Below are 26,694 nucleotides of genomic sequence, written 5' to 3'. Positions count from 1 at the left end.
ATAAAATTCAATTTCAATATCGTACTGAATATTTACATAATTACCTCGAAGTGCTAGTTAGTGCGGTATTATCTGTCGACATTCAAAACGCTTATCTACAACGACAAAACCATTGTGACTAAAACAATACACAAATAGTTTTTGCCCAAGAATGGGGATAGAAAGAAACTTGATGAAAGATCGCGACCAGGGTAGCTCAAGCGGTGGCGTCTACGGGACTTACGCGATTGCCGACATCGACCAATCAGATCAGCTTAAAGGAAACGATTTTATTCGTAGTGAGTGAGCTAAATCGCCATTTTCGCACTTTAAACCCTCTTTCAGTCATCGACAACACAAAGTGTTTCGCACAATCTGGTACGGATGAGTGTTGGATGAAGAAAACAGTCCGAAAGCTGTGTACCAAGAAGGTGCTGTACCAGAGACTTCCGATTTTGAGTTGGCTCCCGAAATATGATAAAAGCTGTGCTGTTGGCGATTTGGTGGCGGGAATCACAGTTGGGTTAACGGTGGTACCGCAGTCGCTGGCCTATGCGAATATTGCAGGCTTGCCGCCTCAACAGGGCTTGTACACAGCGTTTCTAGGCTCTTTCATTTACATCGTGTTGGGGAGCTGCAAAGATGTCCCAATGGGACCCACCTCAATCGCCTCCCTTCTAACCTACCAGTCTGTCAAAGACAAGGGACCGCACCACGCAATTTTATTGTGCTTTCTGACAGGGATAGTACAATTATTGTTGGGGTTTTTTGGTCTAGGTGAGTTCCACCAGTCTGACGCAACCGCCCCTACTGTACTTACCTTGAAGGTTTTTTGATCGACTTCGTCTCGGGGCCGGTTTTGTCAGGATTCACTTCGGCAGCGGCTCTCATGATTGGGAGCTCACAAATTAAGGATCTGCTAGGGATCAAGGCTACAGGAACGACTTTCGTGGAGATGTGGACGCACATAGTTTACAACATCGGGGAGACGAGCTTGTGGGATGCGGTTCTAGGGGGCGTCAGTATCGCACTTTTGTTGATACTCAAGGTGAACAGGTCTAAAAGGTATCAAGCAAATTTGAGAAATTGTTGCAGGTTGTTACAAATTTAAAAATCGGACCTTCAATCGAACCGAAGAAGTGGCACGTCGTGGTCAACACTTTGTTCTGGCTGGTGGGTACTTCGCGCAATGTTATTCTGGTAGTGGTCGCTGGGCTCGTTGGTTATCACTTTGCTTCAAACGCAGAACCACCGTTCAGGGTCATGGGAGATATCCCACCAGGCTTGCCAACACCACGACCTCCTCCGTTCGGCTTCACCGAAACCAAAAACGGTACCGTTGTGGACGTCTGGGAGATGATATCCGACCTTGGCTCAGGGATAATCGTGGTACCTCTGATCGCCATCCTTGAAGATATTTCCATTTGCAAAGCTTTCGGTAGTTCGGTGACAAATCTGATTCGGCCCACTAAGATTTGATGTTTTAGCGAACGGAAAAACTGTGGATGGTACCCAAGAACTGATCGCGATTGGGGCGTCCAATCTGGCGAACTCCTTCATGCAAGCGTTTCCAGGTTCTGGCAGTTTGTCCAGAGGCGCCATCAATCACTCGAGCGGCGTCAAAACTCCACTGGGTGGTCTCTACACTGGCGTCCTCGTCATCCTCGCCCTCTTGTTCTTCACCCCTTGTTTCTACTACATCCCCAAAGCTGCCCTGTCGGCGATAATAATCACGGCGATACTCTTCATGGTCGAGGTCAAAGCAATCAAACCAATATGGAAAACCAAAAGTACGTAACGTCGCGGGAAAAATCTAAACTGACCAGATCGTTGCAGAAATCGACGTGATCCCGGCTTTGGCCACCTTCGTAGCGTGCTTAGCTGTGTCTTTGCAAACTGGAATCTTGATCGGTCTCTTGATCGACTTCATGTTTATTCTGTACCACGCCGCCAGACCCAAAATCTCCCTGAAGAAACTCACTGTGAGTGACTCTACTTTTCCCAACTGAAATGACCAACTCCTTTTCAGAGCCGCGAAGGAATCGAGTATTTGATGTTGACTCCCGATCGCTGTCTCATGTTCCCTTCGGCGGTCTACGTGCGGAACCTGGTCACCAAGTACTCGATCCAGCAGCAGATTCCTGTCGTTATCGACTGTTCGCACATCTATGGAGCCGACTACACCTCCGCTACTGTTATAGAGGCTCTAACACGTGACTTCGGTGCTCGCCACCAGGAACTACTCTTCTACAATCTCAAACCAAGCGTGAGTTCAGTGTTCGAGGGTTTGTCGCCTAAGGGGTTCGTGGCTTACTACAATGAAGAGGAAATAGATGAACTGCTGAAGAACTACTGGTTGGAAGGGTACAGGTTTTAACTGCCTTATTGGCAGATGTCGCTATTGGCATTTAAGTGTAGTTGCGTAAGTCATTATTTGTTTTTTACAGGTTTGTAACCGTGTCAGTATCTGTGATAAATAAAGTAATTATCTACAATAAAATGCGGCGTTAATAAAAATTCCTCCATAGCGTGACTCACACTTTTATTTTTTGTTGTCTAGTCGCTCAATATTTATGTACTTAAGTGAGCCATTGTTTGTAAATTTTTATCTAGGATTAAGGATGTGAGGATGATTATTGGTGGCACGTTTCGCAATTAAAATCTCTTGTATTTTATAAACATCGGAATTATTATTAACATGCTAATATATAAATACATGTACAAGTAAGAATATGGCAAAAATTGGCTACAATTTGTATATTATTATAGAAACAATGAGCACAACAGTTTTATGGTACCACACAGTCGTTAACACTTAATGTGGAGTACTTTGGAATCGATTCGAGAAAATGTTTTGTGCCCCCATGTAATGAAGCGAATTAAAAAAAATTAATAATTACAATCAGATTTATCGAGAAATTGAAATAACAATATCAACACATCGATTATGAAAATATTTCTATGTACACCTCAATATTTTGTGTCGATTTTGAATTCCTTTAAACCATCCATCCTTTGACTACTGCATTGGCTAATACTCAACAACACACACTCACGCCGTAATTGTATTTAAACACATATTGAGCTTCACACACAAAAAATAAAAATAAAGACAGGGCATTGAAAAGAACGTTGAGCAAACAATTGTGCTAAACAATAAACACAACCACGATCGCATCGTCCTTCGAGTTTGTTCCAGACAACGATTAGATACATCTCAAAATTGAAGGAGAATGCGAACGACTGATGATGCTTTATGATTGTACTCACAAACCGCAACTGAGTTTTGTTCCGCTGGCAGTCACAAATATCACAATAATCAATAATTAATTTAAAATGAAAATGACGTTTCGTTGCTCCCTGTATTTACAATCACAAAGTCGATTTGATCGTCACATTTCTTCACTGGAATGAGAAATCAATGGTGTATCGATGGGATAAAAATGCTAAATCAGTCTGTGCAGTTTCTCCACTCTCAGTTCAGTCTCTCTACTGAGCGTTGTCCCTGAAGAGATCACGGTCAAGTTTTGTACGTGAAAATCAGACGACACACTCACCCAGCCCCTGGGTAGTAGTAGGGTGGAGGTCTCTCGTACTCTGTGGGCGCCCTCTGGTACTGCGGCGGCCCCCCGGCGGGGAAGTCTTCCCATTGCCTACGAAGCAAACGCACAAATAAAGCAGACGAACACAATTAGACACCAAAAATAAATCAACGGCTAGAAAAATACATCTGTATTTTGGAAATAATCATAAATAATAATGAGAGTATAGAGTGCAACAAAAAATACAACTAAATTAGAAACCAGTAGACATTAAATAACCGCCCCCGTTCCGCCTACAATAGCGAAAGAAAAAAGAATAAAAAAACTGACAACTAAACTGACAGCACACTTACTTCGGTGCCATGTCGGCGTATCTTGCGTCCTGATGGTTCGAACCTGCCGCGTACTCCCTCACAACCATGTCACCTCCCGCCGAAGGAGCAGGCCTGTCCTCGTACCGCTTGTGCTTCTTGTTCTTCTTCTTTGATTTACCATTCCTGCTACAAAATCAACAATGATAAGACGGGAATCAACAGGACAAAAATAGCGTGCTGTTAGTAATAAAATTAAAAACCACTATGATCCTGAAACGTGCTAGGTGGAAACTTTGTTATCTTTGGAAGATACAGGTGTTAAATCTTTATTATAAGTTAAAAGTCTTACAGATTTCTACTATTCTATTGTTGATAAAATCAGCCGCAGGTGGCGCACTTGTCAACCATTCTCTCTAAAAATGAGGTTATGTACAAATCAAATTCAAAAAAACAAGAAATATTCTACAAGGGAAAAAGTCAGAACTGGTAATTCACGGCTCATCTTCATTGTCAAAACGAACAACATTTATTGCTTTCCGTTTTTGAAGATGCCGCCTCACCCCTAGCAAGTTCCTTACACTCAGATGAAGAACTAAACAGGATGCAATGACTTATCTGTTGATTCTGAGATGACGAAATGCGATGTATGGTTAGATGAGAGCGTAACATGCAAGAAATAAAAAATAAAAAGCTAAAGCGCCACCTACGCGTTGAACTTACCTATTCAACGGTATGTTTTCCCGATCGGCATACGTATCATACAAATATTCGCTGTAACCACAACAAAAAAGCTAATTACCAACAACACAAAGGCGATGTATCGTGCGATACCAAAAAACGAAACGCTAACCACTTGACATGTTAAGGAAAAAACTCACGCTTCGACTAGATCGCTCGAGTACGAGGTGCGCTTCTTGTACAGAGTGGCCAACTTGACCGAAACGATGATGGTGGGGACGAAGAGCAACACCGACCAGAACAGACTGAACCAGTAGCCGTTCTGCATCCGAACGAAATTATTTCACTTTGTTAGTTTTGGTAATGCTGGAGTGTACATACCCAAGGCAACAGGATCTTGTCGCAGGTAGATGTCAAAGTGGCGTCGATGACCAAACTTAAGGGTCCGCAGCGTCCCACCTCGTTTTTGATCTTGTCGACTACCCTGTCGATGTACGTTTGTACTTGTTTCACGATTCCATTGGTGAATTGTATGACAGTCTGAAACGACTTGTTACAAGAGACGACATTGCTATTTCCGAAAACTTACCTTATTTAAGAACTCTGTACCGTTCACTGTCAGTATCTTTTCAGCGTTTTCCAGCTCGTCCAACAACAAGTTCATGGACTTGTTGAAGCTCTCATGGCCGAGTTTAAGATCGCCTTCTACTGTTTTGGCTAATTCCTGGAAATGCCCATTTTAACCCCCAAAAAAAAACAGTATTGATTTCTTACAATGACTGCAGTAGCGTTCTTAATCATTGGCTCCACGATTTTTTCTTGATACATCTCGATATTCATTTTGTTGACGGTCAATTGATTGATCAGATCGGACGCAGAATTCGGCATTTCATCGATCAAATCGCCCAATTCGGTCGACAAATCGGTCAAATTGACAGTCGTGAAGTTTGTATTCAACTAAATAAAAGCCTTGGATAAGACAAGAAGAAACTGGATGGCGTCCACCTTACCAAGTCCTTGAACTCGTCGAAATTGATGTCTGCGAAACCCGAATTCGCAAACTCTTTCAACACATTCTTGTCCGCCTCACTTAAAATCGTGAAATTCTTGAGAATGTCGATGGAACCGAGATTGAGAGTCGCCAGAGTGTCTTTGATCTTGACGAGAAAATTCTCCACGTCGTCTAAGTCGAATCTGCTCTTGAGATAAAACACTTCGTAGATGCTCTTGTTCTGGTAGCAGGACTCCAACGCCGTGCTTATGTTGAAATTGATGTAGTAGTCGGAGAGATTCATTTTGTCGATCAGGGTGAAGAGCTGCGAATTAGTGGGGTCGCGGAGGGGGTCGCACGCGACCCTCTGCGTCACAACCCCTACGACGAAACAGACCAGAACCACCACGGACACGATGAAACCCAACAAAAACATGAAGATCACTCCGCTGCAAGAGAACTACCAATTATCAGCCCAGACTTCACCCACGCTCCGGCACTCACCAAACCAAGCAGTCGCTGCCGGTGCCCTTGTTGCAACAGTCGTCCCCGTAGCCTTCCGGCCGCTTGCCGCAGATCCCGCATATCAAGCCCAGCGCGATGCAGATGGTTATCAACAGCAGAACGCAACTGATGGCGAGCGCCCCGTAATACGGGTACGCGCCGTACAAGGTTATGTACTCGTCGGCGGTGGTGACGGCGGGGCCCGTGTTCACGTCGATCTGATGCTGCAAGTCTCCGACAGCGTCGGTGACGTTCTTGGTGGCGAGTCTGATTTGATCGCCGGCTTCCGTAATTTTAACCCGAGCTTCTTTCAACGTCTCGTTCACTTTCTCTCCGATTGTGTTCTTGATGTTTTCCAGTTTTTCTTTGCCATTCTTCACGGCGTCAAAGAGATCGTTGTTTTTCATGAAGTTGTCCAGCTGACTCATTTGGTCGGAAATGTCCGGCAACTGACAAAACAAAAATTACTAGCGGGCCCGGAAACAAAAACTAAACGATTCGATCGAATTTTTAACTCCACCTTACCTTCGGAAAATACCTGTCAATGTACTGCATGAAATTTAAAATTATCGTTTAATATTACGAAAAAATCTTCGAATCGAACTCGTTCACAGTTACTGACACCGACTTACGTTGTTGAAGTGAATGTTCGTTTGCAAAGAACTGACGTTCTTGTTGATCTCTTTACACTTGGGAAAACTGTCGCACTCCGGACTCTTCAGGATCTCGAGCATATCCTTCTTCACTTTCCTGACCGCTACAACAACCTCCAATTAACTTTGTGTTTACAACAAAACTAATATTTACCATCGCTCAATTGAGACGCATACACCCGCAGCGAATTCGTTGAATATTTTAAAACAATAAAACCGTCTCTGATGCCTGGTAGCTTGTCAACAACGTTCGCCAATTCTGTCATCGAAGTGGCGTTTGAATAGTTGGCCAATTCGTCGTAAACTATGTCGCTACTCTCTGCAATCAGTACTGGATTAATACGATTTAACAAAAGTGATAAGAAACGGACCGTTGATTGTTTCTATTAAGACAGTCTCGAATTGTCCGTAGTTGATGTTCAAAAGAGTGTCGATCTGGCCTTTGGTCGTGTCTAAGTAAGTGTCCACGTCTTTGAGTCCTTTTCTCAAGTTGCCGGTGAGGTCGTCGACGCCCTCTTTCATTTGTTGGTTGCTGACGAAAGCGCAAACCACACCGAATCTGGAAAATGCAGATGCCACGGTCAGCGTGTGGGCGGATTGCTCAACAAGGTGGAAAAAATGTATTAATAAAGTACAGTAATGTTCGTTGACTTTCGCCCAAAATAGTCGTCGATAAATAAGCGATTTCGCAAGATATTCAGTGAAAAATATCTCATAAAAATCTACAATGAAAGTATAAAATTAATTCGAAGAAATCAAGAATTTCATCCTACTCGTCTTGTTATGAGGTCCATTAAAATATAATAGCTACGGTTTATCTGAAAATGAATACGACTTTGTTGTTTTAAATGAAACTGTATATTTTTACGATTTGCATTTTGTTGGGAATTTTATTACATAATGAGAAAAGAAAAAATCCAGAATAATCTCTACAACACAGTATTGCGTTACTGGAAAAAATAAATAATCATGCTCAAGGCAAAATGTAGTAACTAAAAGGTATTTAAAGTTTGTAACTTCACGGCCAATTTAATTTTGTAAACTTACTTCTCACAAGAAACCGTGATTAATTTAAAAAAAAATCGCAAGTGAATAGTTGGTTGCATAACTTGCTCTCTCAAAAGCAAACCCGTTCGAAAAATACTCACAGCAGCATCGTCCCCAACCCTATGAGGACGGTGGCGAGGACGCACTTCTTGCAGAGGTCGTGTTTCTTGTCGAAAGGCTGCGACCTGGCCCCGCACCTTCCGCAGCACCGACAGCAACAAAAGCACATGCCGCACAAGGGCATGAACACGATCAGCAACCCCAAAATGATGATCATCGTCAGGATGCCCTTGTACTGTCCCAACAAACTCTTCCATTCCTGCTGGTAGTCGCCCAGGTGGATCGTGTTGTGATTGGGATCGATCGTCAAGAACCCTGCAAAGTGACAGTGCGTAAATCGCGTTCCACCAGTTGCACCCTCGGATAATGGAAGGTCACAACGAAATCATCTCGCATGACGACCTTCATCACCAATAGTTACTATTGCAAAACAAACGCCGATCCCGCTGTTACCACCAAACCGTCACTTCCGCCGTCGAAGAATCGACATTGGTAATGGCAATAACGTAACAACCGCGCGGGGGGTTTGCGTTGCACAACTCTTACGTCGAAAAACGGACCGCCACGCTTCTTACATGGACACGAAACGGTCCAGTTGCGAAAGCGAAATCGCAAGTCGCAACGAATTGTAATGAAAACGAGTGAATCATGTGGCATTTCGAATCGGCGATCGCTTCTTCGACGCAGCGGTATAACTTCTTCGACGCCTTGGACCTAGCTGTCCACTCCCCAAACGTGCACGCCGTTTGTTTGAAGTCTTTCACAAGAGCGCCGCTCGCTACCAAAATAAACAAAAAGCGAAGAGAGGGACCGTTAAACTCGGATCGTCCAATTAATTAACAATAATAGAAAGAGACGCCGTTAAATGGGTTACGTAAACTTGGCAACGAGCCGCCTGTATTTCCCGAAGGCGCGAACAATGCAGAATTATCGCCGGCGCATCTTGTCCCCCTGGGGACACGTGACCCGCAAATTTACATCACGAACTTCCTCGTTTTCGCATTAAACTCCGTCACGGGATGGTGGGGTGGATTTTTCAGGACACTTTTTGGTTTCTAATCTGCGGCCAACGGATTGGGAAAACTTGATTAGGTGGCTTTAGTGAAGGTCGGATCGTTTAGGTTCCAACGGAGCGGAAGTTATGAGCGTCGCTGTGGCCAACAGTTCTGCGACCTTATAATCTTTGCGTATGAAATATGCGGCTCTTTGTCACGTTAATAAATTGAAAAAGTGGCCTCCGGCTTTGATCTACTTCAAAGATATTCACATGCCGAACCTATAATCGTTTTTTAAAGACGTGTCAAGAACGTAAAATTTTTATTTTCACGGAACTATGAATGAAAATTAAGTATTTAGATCTGTGCTTGGGTTCATTCGTAGCGTAAATTTTTCAAAATTGAGAGTGTCTTGGGGACAAATCTGTCAAACTGTCAAATATTAATAACATTAATTTTTATGGAAAACGCAACAATACTTAATAAAGACAAGTAAATGTGATTGCAGCAACTCTCAAACATGCAAAAAATGTGTGAATGTCCCATGGACAAATGAAAGCTGCGCGCTACCAACCCACAAAGCAAAAAGTACTAGAAGTGTGATAACATTACTTTTTATCTAATGGGCGGATAGTAACGAATTCGGCCAATCAAATATTGATATTGTAACTGTGGTGATTTTAAATGAAATAATATAAAAAACTGAAAAATATCATGAAGTCTAATTACGTATTAAAAAAATTACAATGAAATGAAGCTTCTTTCCACACAAAATTCACGAAACTGCTTCCACACATAACCCTTGAGTCGCATAGTATTTTTATAGGTGTATACCTTTAAAAACTGAGAATTACTCATTGGTGGATTCACTTACCAGTTTTTAACACAATTTTTTTAAAATTGTACAAAACACTCTTAAACAGTAATGGCGTCGTTTATTTATTGAGCTTCATCTGTCTCGGTTTTGTTTCCTTAGCAACGAGCAAAGTACACTCTTGATTTTTTAAAATAAATTGTCTAGTTTGTAAATGTCAAACGTATTTTGTGTTAGTTTTGTTTTCAACGAAATTTACCCTCTTACAGTCCAAGCGGAAAATTTCCAGAAATGAAAACTTGCATTTAACAGTTTATACAATGTTTCCCAAAAACTTCGCATCATATGGGAAAGTTTTTTATTCAAATTTGTGATAAAATATGTATATCGAAAAAACGTATGTATTTCAAAAATTTTGTTGTACCTAATACAGTTTTATGTCCATGTTCCCATTTTTAAGTAGAACAAAAAAAAATGCACCAAGATTATCACATTATTTAGTGCGATATTTCAAAATGTGGTTCAAAACAGATCTTATGATAAACTCATGAATTCATTCACGAAAGCATTCGTGAGTTGTAAAGGTTTTCGGAAATAATTCGTGCCCTGCGGAATTACGACTGAATATTTTAGTATTTTCACCCATGTTTTTGTAAACTTTTACTCATTATTCGAATACCGAATGTACTAAGTTTGTCGAAAGCTAAATGAAAATCTTCTCGATAGAAATAATGTTTAATGTTGGTGGAATTTCTCTCAGAAAATTCTGGAAAAAATTAACAGAAGGAAGAGCGATTTAGGAGCTTGGAATTTAATTACCAAGTGATTCATTTCGCAATTAAAACAAGATTAAGCACGTATTAACGTAACATCATACAAAGATAAGCTGATATAGGATCGCTCTAATTTCATATACTTTCCCGGAATACACCTGATTAGTTTTCAGATTAAGTGTAATTTAAAAACGCACAAAAAAAATCAATCTTAAAAATAAACTTTCCAGAAAAAATAATTGTATTTATTCTTAAAATTTTGCCTCCCTAATGGGCCTCTCTAAAGCCTCTCACAGATAACATTCGCTATTTGAATATTTTTCAGTCGCTAAAAGCAAAAAAATTCAAGAATGTTACTTTTGCTAAATATTTAATCAGGTTCGTGGAGATCTTTAATTTGAACTAAAATTGTAGTTTAATTAATTTTCCGGAGAAAAAATCACTACGAATTTTCACATTTTTTAAACTCACCCTCTATCGAGGAAATCTACTCCCAAACCTCGTAAATTTTTATTGTATCGGGTGTTCATTAAATTTATCCTCAAAGTAGGCGTTGAAGAGTCGATTGTGAACGCTCCACGGACTACAGATCACGGCTGTTTAAATGTAAACTCACTGTTTGCGTTGTTTGTGTTTTTACTCTGCAGACTGATGAGTGGTGCGTTCACAATCGACTGTTCAACGCCTACTTTGAGGATAAATTAAATGAACACCCGATAGAAATTGAGCATTTAATACATCGTAATTTATTTTTAATTCGTATAAATGATAACGTCCATAACAAAATATTAATAGTTCGACTGATGAAAGATTTTTTTTTCATTATAAAATTATCATATTTAACTTTGACCCAAGCTAAACACCACAGAATATATTTCTAAAAGATCCAAAAGATGTTTTAATAAAATTCTCACAAACAAAACTGCCAACTTTTGCACTGAAATTTCCAAATTGAAATCTACCAGGTTGCAGTCACTTCCGGAAAAATTAACAAAGAAAATTTGAAAAAGGTGCAAATTTTTCACTAGTATGTAATAAGTTTTGCAATTTTGATAACGAAAAAAACCAGTACATACATACTCCAGTTTTCAATGTTGTTTCCATAAATCCTTTCATACAAACATCAAGAAAAAAAGTCACCGCCGATAAGATGTTGCAAGATATTGATTTGCTACACAATACAAGTGTGTCATACATTATTTTGTGTGTGGCAATTGCCAAATACACTTAAGATTCCTTGTCTGGCGGGGCTCGAATCGAGCTCAGACGTGCTTTTCGACGGCCACAACATAAAATCTTCCTTCCGCAAATTGCGCAAAACCAATCAAAACTAGGCTACAGCGGCTCTTCCATGAAAACACAACAAAATAACATAGGTAATAAAAACCGGGACCGCATTACGGCTTCCGCATGTCATAAATCAAGCGTTGCGACATACGCACAAGAAGAAAACAATGTAGGTTACGAACGCTGACGGCCACGAAATTACATGAAACATGCAAAATTACGTCGACGGTCAGTAGGTCGTAGAACGTCCACCGCGAACCTCCAATTACGGTGTCCCGTTATCGTCAATCCTCACCTTCCGGATAGATATCCTTGGGAAGAATCAAGTTTATGAAAGCGACGGTGAAGTTGTACAGCCCCGCCATCCCTCTGGAGTCGAAACTTGCATCGCTGACGTACGTCGCATTGTCCGTCAACTCGGTGAAGTTCGGCAGCCTCTGGTCCAACACCTCCGACAGCGCTCTGTCCAGGTTCTCGCTGATCTTGTTGATGCGCGTCGCGAAGCTCCCCGAGGACACCCTCACGGCGACGAACAACACCCCCACCGTCACCAGCAGGCTGACCAAGTTGACCCTCTGCCTCTCGGTGATGACCGCCATAGCGACTAATTGTGACTGTTTCAACGCGACGCCGTTATCGGATTCCCTCCATAATCCGGTTGATAAGAAGGATGTTTAGTCGCGGCGTCGACGACAGCTGTGCGCTTCTAGATCTGCAACAAAGCAATTGGAAAAAATTAATGCTGAGGACCAGATGGCACAGTGGAATTTACACTTGCAGCAGCCGATGGGGGAGGAGGGGAATTGTCGTCTACGACGAGTCGTACCATGAAGTTTAATTATCTCAATTGCTACATTTTTAAACGAGTTTTTCAAAGGAAAAACAAGTATGGTGGTGGACTCGCGGTCATTTTCTTAATGGCTTATTATTTTGTCAGCGCGTTAGCACCGGAAACCAGTGGCGCAACGTAATGACTTGATAACTTTACGGCTTACAAAAACAAAATACAAATGGATAAGACAGCGGATTAAGACATTAACGGAGTAATTAAAATTTGATAAAAATCTAAATAACTTAACACCACTAATTACAAATTAAGGGATAAGAATCAGACAAAAAAAGAAACTATTTTTCTAAATATGTATTCGTTTAATCGTGACAAAAGATGTGAATTGAAAAAAAAAAAACAATTGATTTTTAGGTTACTGATAACAAATCTTGAACCACTTATTTCATCATAAAGTAATTGTTGATAACAGTGAAACGAAAAAAAAGTTGTGAACAAAATCAAATTTTATACGTTAACAGATAAGTGGTAATAAATTTTTAGTGAATTTATGATACATACTGCTGTTAAACTGCCAAATTCTTAAGATGTGTTCATTCTTGTACCCATCAATTAAATGAAGACTTAGTGACGTTTGGATTGGAGTTATGTGATTATAAACACAAGGGTTTGGCTGTCCGGTACAATAAACGATGAACCACCCTCGTATATTACAGAATTCACCAAAAAGACGACATTCTATACAGCATTCACGATTGTTTCAAATTCGGACTATCTATGAAAATCTGACATTTTAGTTGGCAGTAATGTAATTTGTCAAAATAAATCTATTTTAGGTAATAATTGAACCGAACACTGCTGCCAGTTTGCTATATTTTTTTAATCAATTGAACGCATTAGGAACAATAATCTGAAATTTTAATTGAAATAAAACATACATATTTGTAGCGCAGTTCTCGTTTAAGAACGTTCCTAATACATATATTGGGTGATTCAAAATGATTGTGGCCAAGTATGGCAACTATGTGGCAACTGTGTGGGTAGGGTAGAATTGACATTTCCTTGACAGTTCATAGTCGCGCAATTTTATAAGTTATCAAATCAATGTGTAATGGAATTGAAAAAATCAAATGCACGCTTATGAAATGTCATACAAATGTCAACTTTACCCCATTCACACAGTTGCCACATAAATTTTCTTACATAGTTGCCATACTTGGCCACAATCATTTTGAATCACCCAATATGTATTAAAATTGGTAAATTATTATTATTAACTAAATTATTGACGGAATTGACACAAGGCCAATATTTAAAAACGAAACGTCAAATGACAGGCCCTGACGTTAATCTAACAAAAAAATATCCTGGCCTGCTGGGTGTTTAAAACAATCGTGAACGGCTAATACTATTTCTATTAACATTTTTATAAATAAAAATAAAACAATTTAGATATTGGACTATAGAGACAGAAACAAAAATGGAGGACTAAAGATAAGAAATAGAGCTGAATTTAGACTGAATAAACCAGATGTAAATGAGATTATTCAAATCAAAACTATTTGAAATGTTTTCCTAGTGATTATACAGGGTGTATTGAAAATGGCGCATAATATTTATGTCACGCGAATCTACGTTGAATAACAAACAATTATAATTCGAATTTGGCCTCAAAGGATTAATTTTTAAATTATTATTGTTATCAAAAATGACATTAACGACAATCTTTGTTACTTTCTGACTTTACTCAAGTTCGAAAAATTTCTCTAGCTTAGTTGCCATGTTGTAATAATTTCAAAATTTATGAACAGCATTTTAAAAAATGAAATTACAAATACATAAACAAATAATCAAAATGGTAAAATTAGTCCTGGAATACATATTTATTTTACTTGTGGAGTTATGTATTATTGATGCTACTTAAATGTATTTCTCGATTACAATCGAAACAAATTTCCAAGTTTGACTCTTAATAGCTCCATGAGTGAATGGTATGTATTAGAGTTTTGGTGCTTCCATGTTATGTATATCGTCATAGAATCATGTGATGTAAATATTATGTCATTTTTAATACGCCCTGTATATTGAGAAAGGATTGGGTGTGAGTCTCGAAAGTGAGAAAAAAAAAATTAAAGACAATTTAATAAGAAAAATAGAAATTTCCCGATAAAACTAAAACAGAAGAAACCAAAAGAAGAATTTAACTCACATTGAATTGAAAGAAATGTGAAATTACAGATTATACTTTTGAAATAAAATATATCTAGGTAACGGGCGTTCAAAAAAAATTGTGATCTAGTAGGCAATGGTTATTTCTCTTTTACAAATGCAGGTCATCCTTATATGTAATTCAGATACGTAACCTCACTTTGATCAACATCATCATCATTAAATTTGGCATATGTGGACGCAACAATATCTCCCATAGTTAAAAAAAAACTGTCTTGGTTAAACATTTAGCTTGTATTTATCACAAAATAATTAATAATGGGACATCTCCCTATTCGTTTAGAACTGATGTACACAATATTAACATTAAACCTCCAGATAATTATCTGTTCCTGTTCATAAAACACAATAGTGAGCATCTGTGGAATTTTGTCATTCATTTCTGAAGAGCTTGACGTTGCCTCCTTTCAGAAACTGTCTAGACAACAGTTATTGTTCAAATACTGGTTGTGGTATCCGTAATGGATCTGTTTTTGATGGTGCGGTAATCTTGCATTTATATAAATTTAATAATACAAAGAAGAGATTCCTATTTCCGTGGGAGAGCTGAAAACAACCTCCTGAAATTTGTCATTGATGTTCGTTACAAATAATTATTTTAAGTAAAGGAAGTATGTAATTGTTTAACGTCTATTGTAATAGAACGTTGACAAATAAATTATTATTACTTTATTGTAAATTGAAATCATTAATTTAAAGTAAAAACTAGCACGTAGTGCTAAGAAATACCTTGATCAATTCTAAAAGCAGTGTTTTTTGCGAAAGACAATTCACAGCACTACTTTCTCGCTGAACAAATGACGTTTGACATTTACGGTTTGACAGCTGATGAAACTATACCATGCGTTAACGAAAACAAAACTACTTGGTCACATATTTTTTCGAACGCTCTTTACCTCACCTACCGAAGTAGAATAAAAGATGAAATGCATAAATAAATGGAAGGTACATCACGACGAAAATATACATTAACAAAATAAACGAAACTAGAAAATTCATACCAAAAGTACATCTCCTAGATCCAAAGGTTAAAAATGAGAAATATAAAGTTGTTGGACAATTGAAAAAATGAAGAAAACAAATTGAAAATTCACACCATAAACAACCATTTCTTTACAATGATAGCGACTCACTGTTGAGGGGTGGGAGAGCAGGAAACTTCTAGACATCATTACCCATGAATGATGGTAAAAAATCAATAACAATGATTAAATATTCAAGACTTATCAAGACTGAGGTGCTGAGTATGAAGAATATGAAATAAGATAATACATTTTATGAAAGGAATAAAACGTACTAACATTGGGAACAAAACAACAAATCAATGATTCAAAAAACTTCCAAATCACATTGATAAATTTACATCTATTTGTAGTTCGATAGTCAGTAACTGTCAATAAAACATAAAATTGAAAGCGGAGATAAGAGACCAAAGGATAGAAAAGGAACATAAATGTTGCGTTTAAAAATACGTAATATAATAAATAATCCATAATTAACTGTAACCTGCTCGAGGAAATTACTACATTATGTACATTAATCATCAAAAACTCCCCATGATAAGAGATCAGTTTCTAAGAAATAACAGTCCCATAAAAAGTTATCTAAATGTAACAATAGCATTTTTATTTTATTTACACTAAACATATGACATTTTATCACATGATTACGATTTAGTTTTGTAACCCGCTAACCTACGAACTCCCTGAAATTCGTATTACCTGCTGAAATTTTGTGCTAGAAAACATCGCGTGATTAAAATTTTCATAACAACATTGAACGTCAAAAACTGTTGCATGTTCACGATATCCCTTTCATTTCCAACACAAAAAAAATTCGTAATCACCTGCAGGATAAATTTTCTCGCTCACAGGTATTTGAAAAAAAAACTACCCCGGTGAAGATCGCCAGACTGAAATTAATTAAAAACCACTTCCACCCCGGCGTCGCCATTCACCTGACGCCCTCCCCAAGAATCCTTCCCGTTTTTCCATTTTCCCTTAACTCTTATTTAAGTTTTTCCAGTGCACGGTCGAGTTTACTCGAGCGCGACATTCATCGACCGTGTAAACATTCTATTACCTTTCCTCCGGAACGGCGAACGTGTTGCGTCAGCAAGAAGTCGACGACACCGACGACGAATTGGACGAAAATCGAGAAAAATTAACGGCGTTTCCGGTTGGACGACCGGAAACGAGGAACTGGTGGCGTTGTCGCGTTGCCCGGAGGGCAACGGTCCGGGAGTTGGATGTAATCGCTTGAAAAAAGCACCGCGAGATCGAGATAAGGAGTTTATTGTGGAGCCGCATTAGTGGATCTAAGAGACGTCATCCTGTCAGTTTAATTGTTGAAATGTACAAATCGTGTTATCTGCTTTTACAACGACAATTCCATCTACAAGTGTAACTGGATTAAAATAACAAAGCTATGAGTGTGTGCGTTCCTTCTAGACCGTTGCTTGACGGAAATACAAATACAGCACCAGTGGTAAAAGACAAGTCGATGCCTTCACTAGAGATATTTGCAAGAAAAAGTGACTTAAGCTCCAGTCAGTCATCACTATCTTCAACACATGATCAAATGGTCTGATCATTCGCTTCCTCCTATATGAATCAACTTCGCTTCCACCAACTATACGAAGCAATGGTTTCTTGGAAATATTTTTTTTTAATTGAATGACAAACTAATAATTTCTAGATTAGACAACAATGAGACAATGTGACAATAGATTGTGTATGATTTATGGCAGCATTGCGTAGATGACGATTTCTTACTTTTAATTCTGTTGGTGAGTAGTTGGTAGTCAACGCGATACTGTTGCAAGAACTGCGACATTCGCAGTCTTGCCATCATACCGAGGAGGCATTAACCGGACGACACATACACTTCCATGAATCATCTCTTGATGAACCGCGATAACACATGAATTTCCCATTACACCGTGTACGTTGTGTTTTCAGCAAATCCTAATTAAATTGAAAATTAATACCGCGAAATCCGAGTTCGGTTACAATTAATTGAAAAAAAATTGTTTGACTACAGAGTTAGCAACAAAATGACAGATTTTAGCTGTCGTCGATGTTAGATAATAACGATGTCAAACGTCACCTGAAAGTTGAGTTCATTATGTAATGTGTTGCTAATTGAACAGTCTAACATATGGTGCAAAAATATTTATTACAGGCTTTTTATTGCCGTTACTTTTAGTGCATTCACTCTATTGGTGATTATTATCATTAATAAAAGCCCAACAAAAACGTTCAACTTTTGGTTTGTACTGTTGGTCTGTTTAATATTTTAATAATACAGCAAGTGCTCATCACGTACTTGTTATCGAAGAGTCGTGACAGTTGGTGTCATTTTACGCTAACAGGTTGCAGTTACATCTTTATGCACAATTACATTTTAATTGCTATTAATTATGGTCTTAATTGAGCTGATTAAATAAAAATAAATACGGAAAAACAATTTAATCAGTATTATTACAGTAATATTTTTTTAGTTGTTTACATATTCTATTTTTATGTTCTTTCTTCTTCCCTCCTTACACTCTTTCCGTTTCTTTTTTTTTTGTCATACCACTCACGGTTTTATTTCAGTATTTGTTAATCCTACGTACACATTTTTTCCATTTTCTGAAATATTTAAATTTCTGAATAATTCTTAATAATTTTCAACAAAACTTTCCCATATTTTTTTAATTTTCATTTACTTATATATTAATTGATATATTATTATATTAATAACATTTTTGATTTACAATGCAAAAATTTCCGATAATAATGCGAAATCGGGAAAAGTGCCCCGAATGCTTGCAGCGTTTCCACGTTGAATAGCAAGGGAAATCCTCTCGAAAAGGAATTTCTTTGATTTTTAATCGCCTGATTCCGCAATCAGTCGGTTTCCGATGACATTAATGAAATCGATGGCTTCTTTGCACCAAGGGCCTAAAGTTTCTTATTAAATTTTTATCTATGGATTCTTGTTTCCTACTTTTTTTATATTTCTCACCTTTGATTTATTCTCAAAATTTCTAAATGTCCTATTTTAATCATAATTATTGACAAATCTTTTCCATAACTTCTTCTTTTTCCTTTTCTCTTTAAATTGTTAAGAAAACAGAAATATCTCCGTTTTTTTCTTTTATTTATGCATTTTTTTTCTTTCCTACTAGTTTAATTTGCTCCAATTTTGTCCTTCAACTAAAATGCATTCCTTCATACCTTAAATTTAAATAATTCTAAATTTTTTCGCTAAATCCACACGGTCACTTTTTCGTTAAAATGTTCCTACTTTTCTTATCTTTCACATCTTCTTTCTTGTTCTTTTATTTCTTATTTCTGAACATTTTTTGCTGCTATTTATTCACTTCACTTTTCTTAATTCAATTTTTCAAAAGTACTCCCGAGGATTCATACCTTTTCTTTGGTGAATTTACCAAAATCGGAGTAAATAAACCATGTAGTGTGGTTTGAAATACTTTTTCATGTTCGTTTCCTGAGATACATGACTGGGAAAGTGGTATATAACTAAATATATAAACTTTCCCGATTATAGACCTGACTTGACATCTGTCAAAGATAACCTCAAAATTTACAATTAATTATGTTTTTTAAGAGTTTGCACAAACACGAAAAATGTTATTCAATATTTGTGCGCTGTCAGTTTTCAGGTATTCGGCCTGTTTTGCATCACTTGGCTAACGCCTCGTGCTTCAAATTTCCGCCTCATACCTGAAAAGTCATCTGACTACTCATATGAAAATAATAATTATTCAAAGCGAGTAAAAATGACACAAGAAAGTGGAAGATTTACATTCAAAGACACACGACGAGAGTTAGAAAGGTCTGGCCGGTCCCAAGGATTCGTTTTATGGGGGGTGGTCGGACAATCCGTTAAGGATGGGGTACACTTGATCGGTCGAGTGGGGTGCGATACGGACACTGACAAGGGTAGTACCGTATCTAATGAGTGGCGCCACCACCACCTTAGGGTCGCCATGATATCCGCAGGTACAATCGGTTATTGATGGTACCTGCGGATTATTGACGATCGGTACTCACCACTTTTACGACAACCCTCGTTAAGCGAACAATAAACCAATAAAGGAATCAAAAGGTCGTTTTAAAATATCGATAGACGCACTTTAGTGGCGGAGCGCATTGGTGCCATTGGTACTACCTTGTTTTCGGTACAACCTGTCAGTATTTACTTTTGGTAGATCTTTCGACTTCCTTTGATCACTTTTATGTTTTCTTCTTTTTTCGTTCAATGTGTCCTTCACAGGATCTTTGTATTTTTCACCAACTTCCAATGTTGTGTTTAAGTCACATTATCTCACATTATTATTACATCTTATTTTTATGATTACGTTTCATTATCCTAGGATACATATTAAGATTCTGTTTCCTGCAACTTTTACGTATCTGTTTACCCCATCGTTTTAACTGTCTCATTTGAACCATTGACCCCAACTATAAAAATAACAATCTGATTCATACCCCATCCAGACTTGCTTCTTTTCACGATAATTCACTTGATTTAATGATTTAATGTGACTTTACGACACGTTTTCTTTGACGGTTGGTGGCAAGTTTCCAAAGCAAAACCTCGCATATCTGGCGTCTGAATAAAGACCGTCACATTGTACTTTACAATACTGTTAAACAAAAAGAACCATGCTTAAACTGTTGGCAACCAGAGCTTTGTACAATAACTGCCCATTAAATCAACATACCAATATCTTATTTGGAAAGCTCAATTTGATCAAACCGATAAAACTAATGTGCACTAGTGTTTACTTTTCATAAGCTGTACACATATACGCACATTTGATAAGTAACACAAACAAATGCAGATCGATTCAAGTGTAGTTCTATCGAGTGTTATTCTCTTAATACGTCACCAGTGCCTTGGACAGGATATTCTGCGATAGAACCACATCCTCAAAATTCCCAATACGCTGGTGCATTCTTGTGAAATATATCTAGATCAACGGGTCCGGAGTTTTGTAACATGCCCGCGGGGTATGACCACGAAACATAAACTTCTAACTTTGTAGTTCACGAGAATGTTAATGTTGATTCTTTTACAAAAAAAAAGTGGTTTAAAAGTTCTAAACCTGGTAGATGTAGTTTAATTCCATCTTGAGTTTAATAAGTTAACAGGCTCTAAATTTGTGTCTCGTTATCTATCTAAGTCAACATCAAGGAAGTGATCGCTAATGTGATTTGTCATTTCTTGGGATTTATGCCAAATATCCCACACAATTCGTAGCGTTCGCAAAATGACACAAATAAGTAAATATTGCTCAATTGGACCTTGACACCACTTTCCTCATTTTGTATTTTTCTGACATTTCATCTTGTTTAAATAAACAGAGCCCTATCTACTTCAATTCTCTGGTAACTGCGGGCTCTGGATTTCCAACACATTTAAGATGCCTCTCCATTCTAGGACTAATAACTAGCGTTCAAAAAAATTTGCGGTCAAGCAGACCACGGTTTTATCTCTCTTTTACAAACGCAGGTCGCCTTTTTATTCAGTCTACTTTGACGTTTCTTTCAGATATATAACCATCACCATCAAAAGCAAACACCACGTCACTGTACCACACATTTTTTGAACGCTCTGTATTTTCTGACTTCTTCTTCTTATTCTTAATTCCGGTCCAAATACACTTCACTTCCACGTTCTTCTTCTTTCTTAGTCCACTTAGTTAATGTTTTTCTTTATCACACTTTTCACACAACTCTGACCCTTAATTTGTTCTTATTACTACGAGTACTATTACTCCATTCATCTGTTTCTTTCCTTGCTTTCGCCCCTTTATTCGCTTCAACATACATATTCCTAACGCTAACACTTTCTGTTTCACGAGAACCCATAGATCCGAATCCAGAGTATCTTTCTCAGACTAATGAAATTTCATCCGGATCTGCACCCTTGCAAGAGTTAAGGCGATTTTCCATCGTAAAAAAATATCATGGAATTGAAGGTATTTGTACTATACTGAATGCCAAATTTAATAAAGTGTTACTCCAGCCTTAGACACGCAAAGTAATTACACTATCAGCCACATCATACCGTTCCCCTAATTATTCTACTTCTAATTGTGCAATTATTCTACTTCTAATTGTGCACTTAAGAAACTTTTAATAGTTTAGCATTTAGCATTCATCCTTCCAAAATGAATACTCCTGCATCAATGGAAAAAATGCGTTTTTTGAAAAACGTAAGGAGCAAGGATACATAAACAAATGGCATGGCATTGGTAATTTAGGCAATAAAGAATTGTGGACGTGCCACTGCCTTGATTTCATAATCGAAATTATACAAGCAAGAGTAAAGAAAAAGCGAACCCTCGCTTTTTTCACGCTTCATACACTTTTTGTATGACAAAAACGGATCTTCTTATTGGAGGTTCGGTTGGCGTAAATCAGTTATTAGTTGCAGCTCGACGACAAACGGTGCAGTGTACCAGTGTGTTAATAATCGTGTATTTGCTTTAAATCGTTTAAAATGCCAAATTTTACAAACGTGGAATTAACGGATATTGTTCTCGCGTGCGGTGCGGGGGATGGCAACGCGGTCCAAGCACAAATACTGTAACAGTTATTTTATTTATTGTGCCAACGCTTTAGTCACCAAGATCTTCGGATTTAAATAAATACGATACAGATAAATTCGGTACAAGAACTAAGCGGATGAGTCGTGGTAGCTAGTGCCCAAATTCGGGAAGATCGTGAAGTTTTTTCATTTTTCAAAGGTCCGTCAATTAATGGTCCCGGGTGGACAAGCATCAAGGACAACATTTTCAGCATTTACCGTGAACAAGGTAGGCTAAAAGTAATAGTATATTACGATGCAAGTTTATAAGAAAGCCTTTAAAGCACTTGCGACGTTAAAAGCACTCCGCTCTCTTAAACTTGTCGCGAGTGCTTTAAAGGCCCTTATACACGTGTTATCATACGCTATTTTTTATTATACCTGCTTTTCAATCTGAAAATTATAACAAAAAAAGTCAATTGAAACACCTTTTTCAAAAATGTCTGTGTCATTAATCGTGACGTAGGGCCGGTTTCACCAACGCCAGTTAAAGTTACCTGTAGGTTAAAATATACGAAAACATTGTTATAACAATAGGTAACTAAAGTAACGAAGTATTTTAACCTACAGTTAACTTTAACTAGCGTTGGTGAAATTGTTAATTGTTGTTGTTTCGTTGCTATCATAAATTGTGTATAAATGTCTATTTATCATTGTTCAAAATGTACGTGAATTTGTTGTTACCTAAGCAGCTTTAAAGCTTTAGTGCTTTAAATGGCCGATTTTGCACCCATTTTACTGTCAAAAACAGATTATGATTCAGGTATAATAAAAAAAATTTTTGTCTGATTTTCCGACACAATTTAGTGTCAGTATCAAATTTCTTGCGTGGTATCGTTTTCGTCATAGCTTTTTTACCATTTCACTTTCATTTGTTCTACATTAGCGTCGACCGGAGCCGAAATGACGGGAATTTTGAATTTTTAAAAATCGTCTTCAAATGTCTTGGTGGTTTACGGCTATTTTAATTTAGGTACACCCTGTATGTTCTCGTTGTAGAAACGTCTATTCAGCACATATGATGATAAAAATAATCATCAGTATCTATGATATTTTGGCCATTTTCCTGATAATCCTAATCACGATAATGTAATAAATCGATTAAAAAAAACTCATTATAAGTATATTTTCTCGGCGTCCATTATTAAATGCACAGGTTTTTTCATTCATTTGCGTTCATAAAATATGTATGTGATTTTTGAATCGGTCGAGAAGCGTCAAAAAAAGGCCACAGCGGTTCATTTTTTCACACATTTGCGTTAAAAAAAGTGCCGTAGCGTGTCATTTTTTAACGCAATTATAAAATTTTTCATTCATAAATTATGATACAGATGTTGTCAAATTAAATTTAAACTTACGGTGGCCAAAATTTTTTTGTATGCAACTCATTAGTAAAGTGTGTTTTTTTTACTCGAGGGAATTGTGCACTCGCTTCGCTCGTGCGGCAAATTTTCCTTCTCGTAAAAAAAAAACTATTACTTTACTTACATGTTACATAAATAACTGTTTTTGATTTTTATTTGCACCTAAGTTATACAATGTTGCCATTGTTTTGGACAAAATAATTTTGTTATGTAAAATTGTTACCACCGCAATTGTCTCAACACAAAAAAGTATCGAATATCAATTGGGGGCACATAAATACCTAACCGCCCATTAAAACTACATAAGACTCTCTTAACAAATAATTTATTTCTAAAAAGGCGGTTGACACAGTAAGGATTATGGCGATGTCGATAAACTAGTGCATTTCGTGATCAAATTGAAAATTTCCTCCGCACCGATAGAAAATTAATTTAGTACGGATCAATTTTTCATCCACCTCCTACGCCGTTCCACAAGACGATCATCCTTCCACCTCTGCGACCTTGGCCAGATGTTTTAAAATCCTGCCGTCGATAATTAGGGTTTATTGACGTTTTCTATAAATAAAATACCCAACCCTTGTCCAAATTCCATTATCTTTTCATTCCGACGAAATCCGCAGTGCTTTGGCTCCATAATCCCGTTATCTACGAGCCCAAAGCATTTCCACGGGACTCAGATTTGGACAATGCGATCCCGTTACGGCTGACGCCGAATGTGAACAGTTGAAACGACGAAAAGGAGTCAATTTGGGGAGTCAATCGGTGCGGTTTGGGTCGTCCGCGCCTCCCGAGCTCCAGATTCCAGACCGATGAAGTAAAATTATATTTAAAAAGTACGAATTTAGAGCGCCGTTAAAATTTTTAATAAATTGCTCTAACGCAAACAACGTTGTTGGTCATTCGCGAATAATTGGTATCGATGTGCGCGCTTTCAGCTCGTGATTTGTTTCCCTCCTGAAAGACAACTACAATTTGTCTTCGCTCTTGCGTCCCATTTTAAATCGGCACAGTCACGCGGGATATTATTAGCTCACAATTTATCTACCAACTGCAACAAGAGCGCCGTGTTAATTGCACACTCGTTTTTAAAAGAGGCCAATCGTTTTCGTTTCTACTCGAAAAAGACATCGACTTTTTGCCTTCAAAACTGAAAGTGACTCGAATCAAAATTTTATGTCTGCTCAAAAAAGTCTAAATGCAAATGCGGTTTTATCGTTTTATCGGTTTTATCGTCACTTTCTACTCGAAAAACTCGAAACCTCAAAAACTGAAAGTGGCAAATCCAAATTTTACGTCTGAATATTCAGTAACATGACACCGTAACCGCCAAACGTAACAGTTGGTTTTAATTCGTAAATTAGTCAGAGCTTTGTGCAATCATTTTATTAATTTGCCCAACCTCATATGCGAAGTAAAATATTTACTTTGCAATAAAAGTAACATAATAGGCCAACTTTTATTGTGCCAGGATGTGCAAATATCTACGATTATCCTTCAATTGTTACGATTTTATCTCATTAGAGCCCAAAATCGATACAGAAAACACATTTCAAAACACTTCATTATCCAATAAACTTAATAGTTTTAGGATAATCCTGTTCGAACAATACATTTTTAATCCTTAAGCTTCGAAGCTTTTTTTTTGGCTCTCGGAAGCAACAACTATGTCATCATAATTTATCTCTACCTCATTTATTGCTTAATTCAATTAAAACAAAACGTTTTATTGCCTATTCTTTCCTGATACCGTGGGTCGAAATGTCATTCGAGTGCATTAAAACCCACAGTTTATAGACTTTCTCGAAGGTGAATCACTATTGCATTTTTTTAATCCATAAATATCCAAGATATTGGATTTCAAAGGTATGGTGGATTGGTACTTGCTGTTGCTACCATAACGCGTTCATTTATGGTTTCTGCATTTCTTACTGAAATCAATAATAACAAAGTGAGATCGGTAATGTTAAATGTAAATGAAAGTCACAACAAGTCGTTAATTTCTGTTTTTACTGAGTGCCATTAGGTGGTTTTACCAGTGAGATAAGAAAAAGATCAGAAATGTTGTGTTTTGTGGCTAGACCAGTGCAGACAATTAGTAACGAACAGATAAGATGCTTCGTGAAGCACGCACTTCCGGTGGAGTTAAATCGGGAGGTCTTTGTGGCAAACCAAGACGTGTCACAGTATTTCGTGCAGGCTCGACCGAAATGTAAAATACAAACAAATTGAGATCAAGATCGAATCGACACAAAGAACGTTTCCAGGACAAAAACCCCGAACTCCGCTGCAACGTGTGGAGTTCGAGTGGTGTTGAAGTCGTAAAGGTCGTGCGAAAAAACCATAAATAATTTTATTTGGATTAAGTAATGGTCTAATTAAAAAAGTTAATGGCACTGTTGAAACCAACCTAATTGTGGGAATTATTTCCATGGTGCGGTTTTTACCGAACACCAGACAAAGAAGTGGCGCTGGAGGTGGGTGTAACGGGCATAATTACAAAATAATAACAGGCCGCATTTATTGTTTACGCTGGGGAAAAATCGATTTGTTTTTTGGTCGCGGGGTGTCATTCACCCATCGGGGGGCGAAGGACCGGGAGGATGCCGAGTTATTAGCGACGATTAAGCCTAATTGGTCGCAATTTCGTAATAAAATCGGGAACGGTTAGGTGCGAAATGAGGCGCACAGACAACGGGTTGTGAATCGGGAAACGTGGTAAACAATGGACGGATGGCGAAGACCGGATGAAAGAAACTGGCAATGTTTTGACAGGATGGAGGATCCCTGGAGTCGACTTATTTTCAAATCTAGTCGCAGATGCGATTACCTTTTGTTTTGATCCAGCAACTCCACTCACATAAACAATGATTACCAACTGGTCTTGGACACTGCACTCCTTTTAAAAACACAAATTATCACGCGATATCATCAATTGATTTATTTGTTTTGTTCGATCACAACGTAACACCACCGTTCCCAACTACAGCCTCCCACAAACTCGCTCTTTTTCAGTATTTTCAAGCGTAAACTTAGTATGTGGTGGGGTATTGACAGGACGCATGCGCA

The 26,694-nt window shown here is 38.0% G+C and overlaps 2 protein-coding genes across 7 annotated transcripts; one reads left to right on the top strand and one right to left on the bottom strand.

Moving 5' to 3' along the window:
* Positions 1-83: 83 nt before the first annotated feature.
* Positions 84-3,031, top strand: LOC138138406 (sodium-independent sulfate anion transporter-like). Of its 2 annotated transcripts, none has more exons than XM_069058325.1 (7): positions 84-275; positions 325-756; positions 807-1,027; positions 1,075-1,417; positions 1,467-1,769; positions 1,816-1,961; positions 2,009-3,031. In XM_069058325.1, the coding sequence occupies exons 1-7, from the start codon at positions 152-154 to the stop codon at positions 2,354-2,356; spliced, it is 1,917 nt and encodes a 638-aa protein (XP_068914426.1). In that variant the 5' UTR covers positions 84-151; the 3' UTR covers positions 2,357-3,031. The 2 variants fall into 2 exon arrangements, with proteins under 2 accessions (XP_068914426.1, XP_068914425.1); XM_069058324.1 differs by having other exon boundaries at positions 84-278.
* Positions 2,645-26,637, bottom strand: LOC138138401 (prominin-like protein). 5 transcript variants are annotated; one of them, XM_069058314.1, is made up of 16 exons: positions 26,456-26,637; positions 11,933-12,349; positions 7,810-8,083; positions 7,033-7,220; positions 6,816-6,980; positions 6,641-6,765; positions 6,009-6,457; positions 5,524-5,953; positions 5,288-5,470; positions 5,103-5,237; positions 4,895-5,053; positions 4,714-4,835; positions 4,556-4,606; positions 3,875-4,021; positions 3,537-3,632; positions 2,645-3,484 (listed from the first exon to the last, which is right to left on the bottom strand). In XM_069058314.1, exons 2-16 carry the CDS (start codon positions 12,234-12,236, stop codon positions 3,469-3,471), a joined length of 2,844 nt encoding a protein of 947 aa, XP_068914415.1. In that variant the 5' UTR covers positions 12,237-12,349; positions 26,456-26,637; the 3' UTR covers positions 2,645-3,468. The 5 variants fall into 5 exon arrangements, with proteins under 5 accessions (XP_068914415.1, XP_068914416.1, XP_068914417.1 ...); XM_069058315.1 differs by having other exon boundaries at positions 3,875-4,018; XM_069058316.1 differs by lacking the exon at positions 4,556-4,606.
* Between the last annotated feature and the right edge of the window lie 57 nt (positions 26,638-26,694).

Source organism: Tenebrio molitor, chromosome 9 (genome assembly GCF_963966145.1).
Source record: "Tenebrio molitor chromosome 9, icTenMoli1.1, whole genome shotgun sequence".
In the NCBI taxonomy this organism is placed as follows: Eukaryota; Metazoa; Arthropoda; class Insecta; order Coleoptera; family Tenebrionidae; genus Tenebrio; species Tenebrio molitor.
Note: the sequence above shows the minus strand (reverse complement) of the source record. Positions and strands in the feature narration are given on the sequence as shown.

Excerpts from the sequence above, each read along its gene's own strand:
- LOC138138406 (XM_069058324.1), top strand. The coding sequence starts at position 152 with ATGGGGATAGAAAGAAACTTGATGAAAGATCGCGACCAGGGTAGCTCA. Across the intron at positions 757-806 it reads GTTGGGGTTTTTTGGTCTAG|GTTTTTTGATCGACTTCGTC; the intron begins GTGAGTTCCACC and ends CTTACCTTGAAG. Across the intron at positions 1,962-2,008 it reads TCTCCCTGAAGAAACTCACT|AGCCGCGAAGGAATCGAGTA; the intron begins GTGAGTGACTCT and ends ACTCCTTTTCAG.
- LOC138138401 (XM_069058314.1), bottom strand. The coding sequence starts at position 12,236 with ATGGCGGTCATCACCGAGAGGCAGAGGGTCAACTTGGTCAGCCTGCTG. Across the intron at positions 6,981-7,032 it reads CTTAATAGAAACAATCAACG|AGAGTAGCGACATAGTTTAC; the intron begins GTCCGTTTCTTA and ends TACTGATTGCAG. Across the intron at positions 5,238-5,287 it reads AGAACGCTACTGCAGTCATT|GAATTAGCCAAAACAGTAGA; the intron begins GTAAGAAATCAA and ends GGGCATTTCCAG.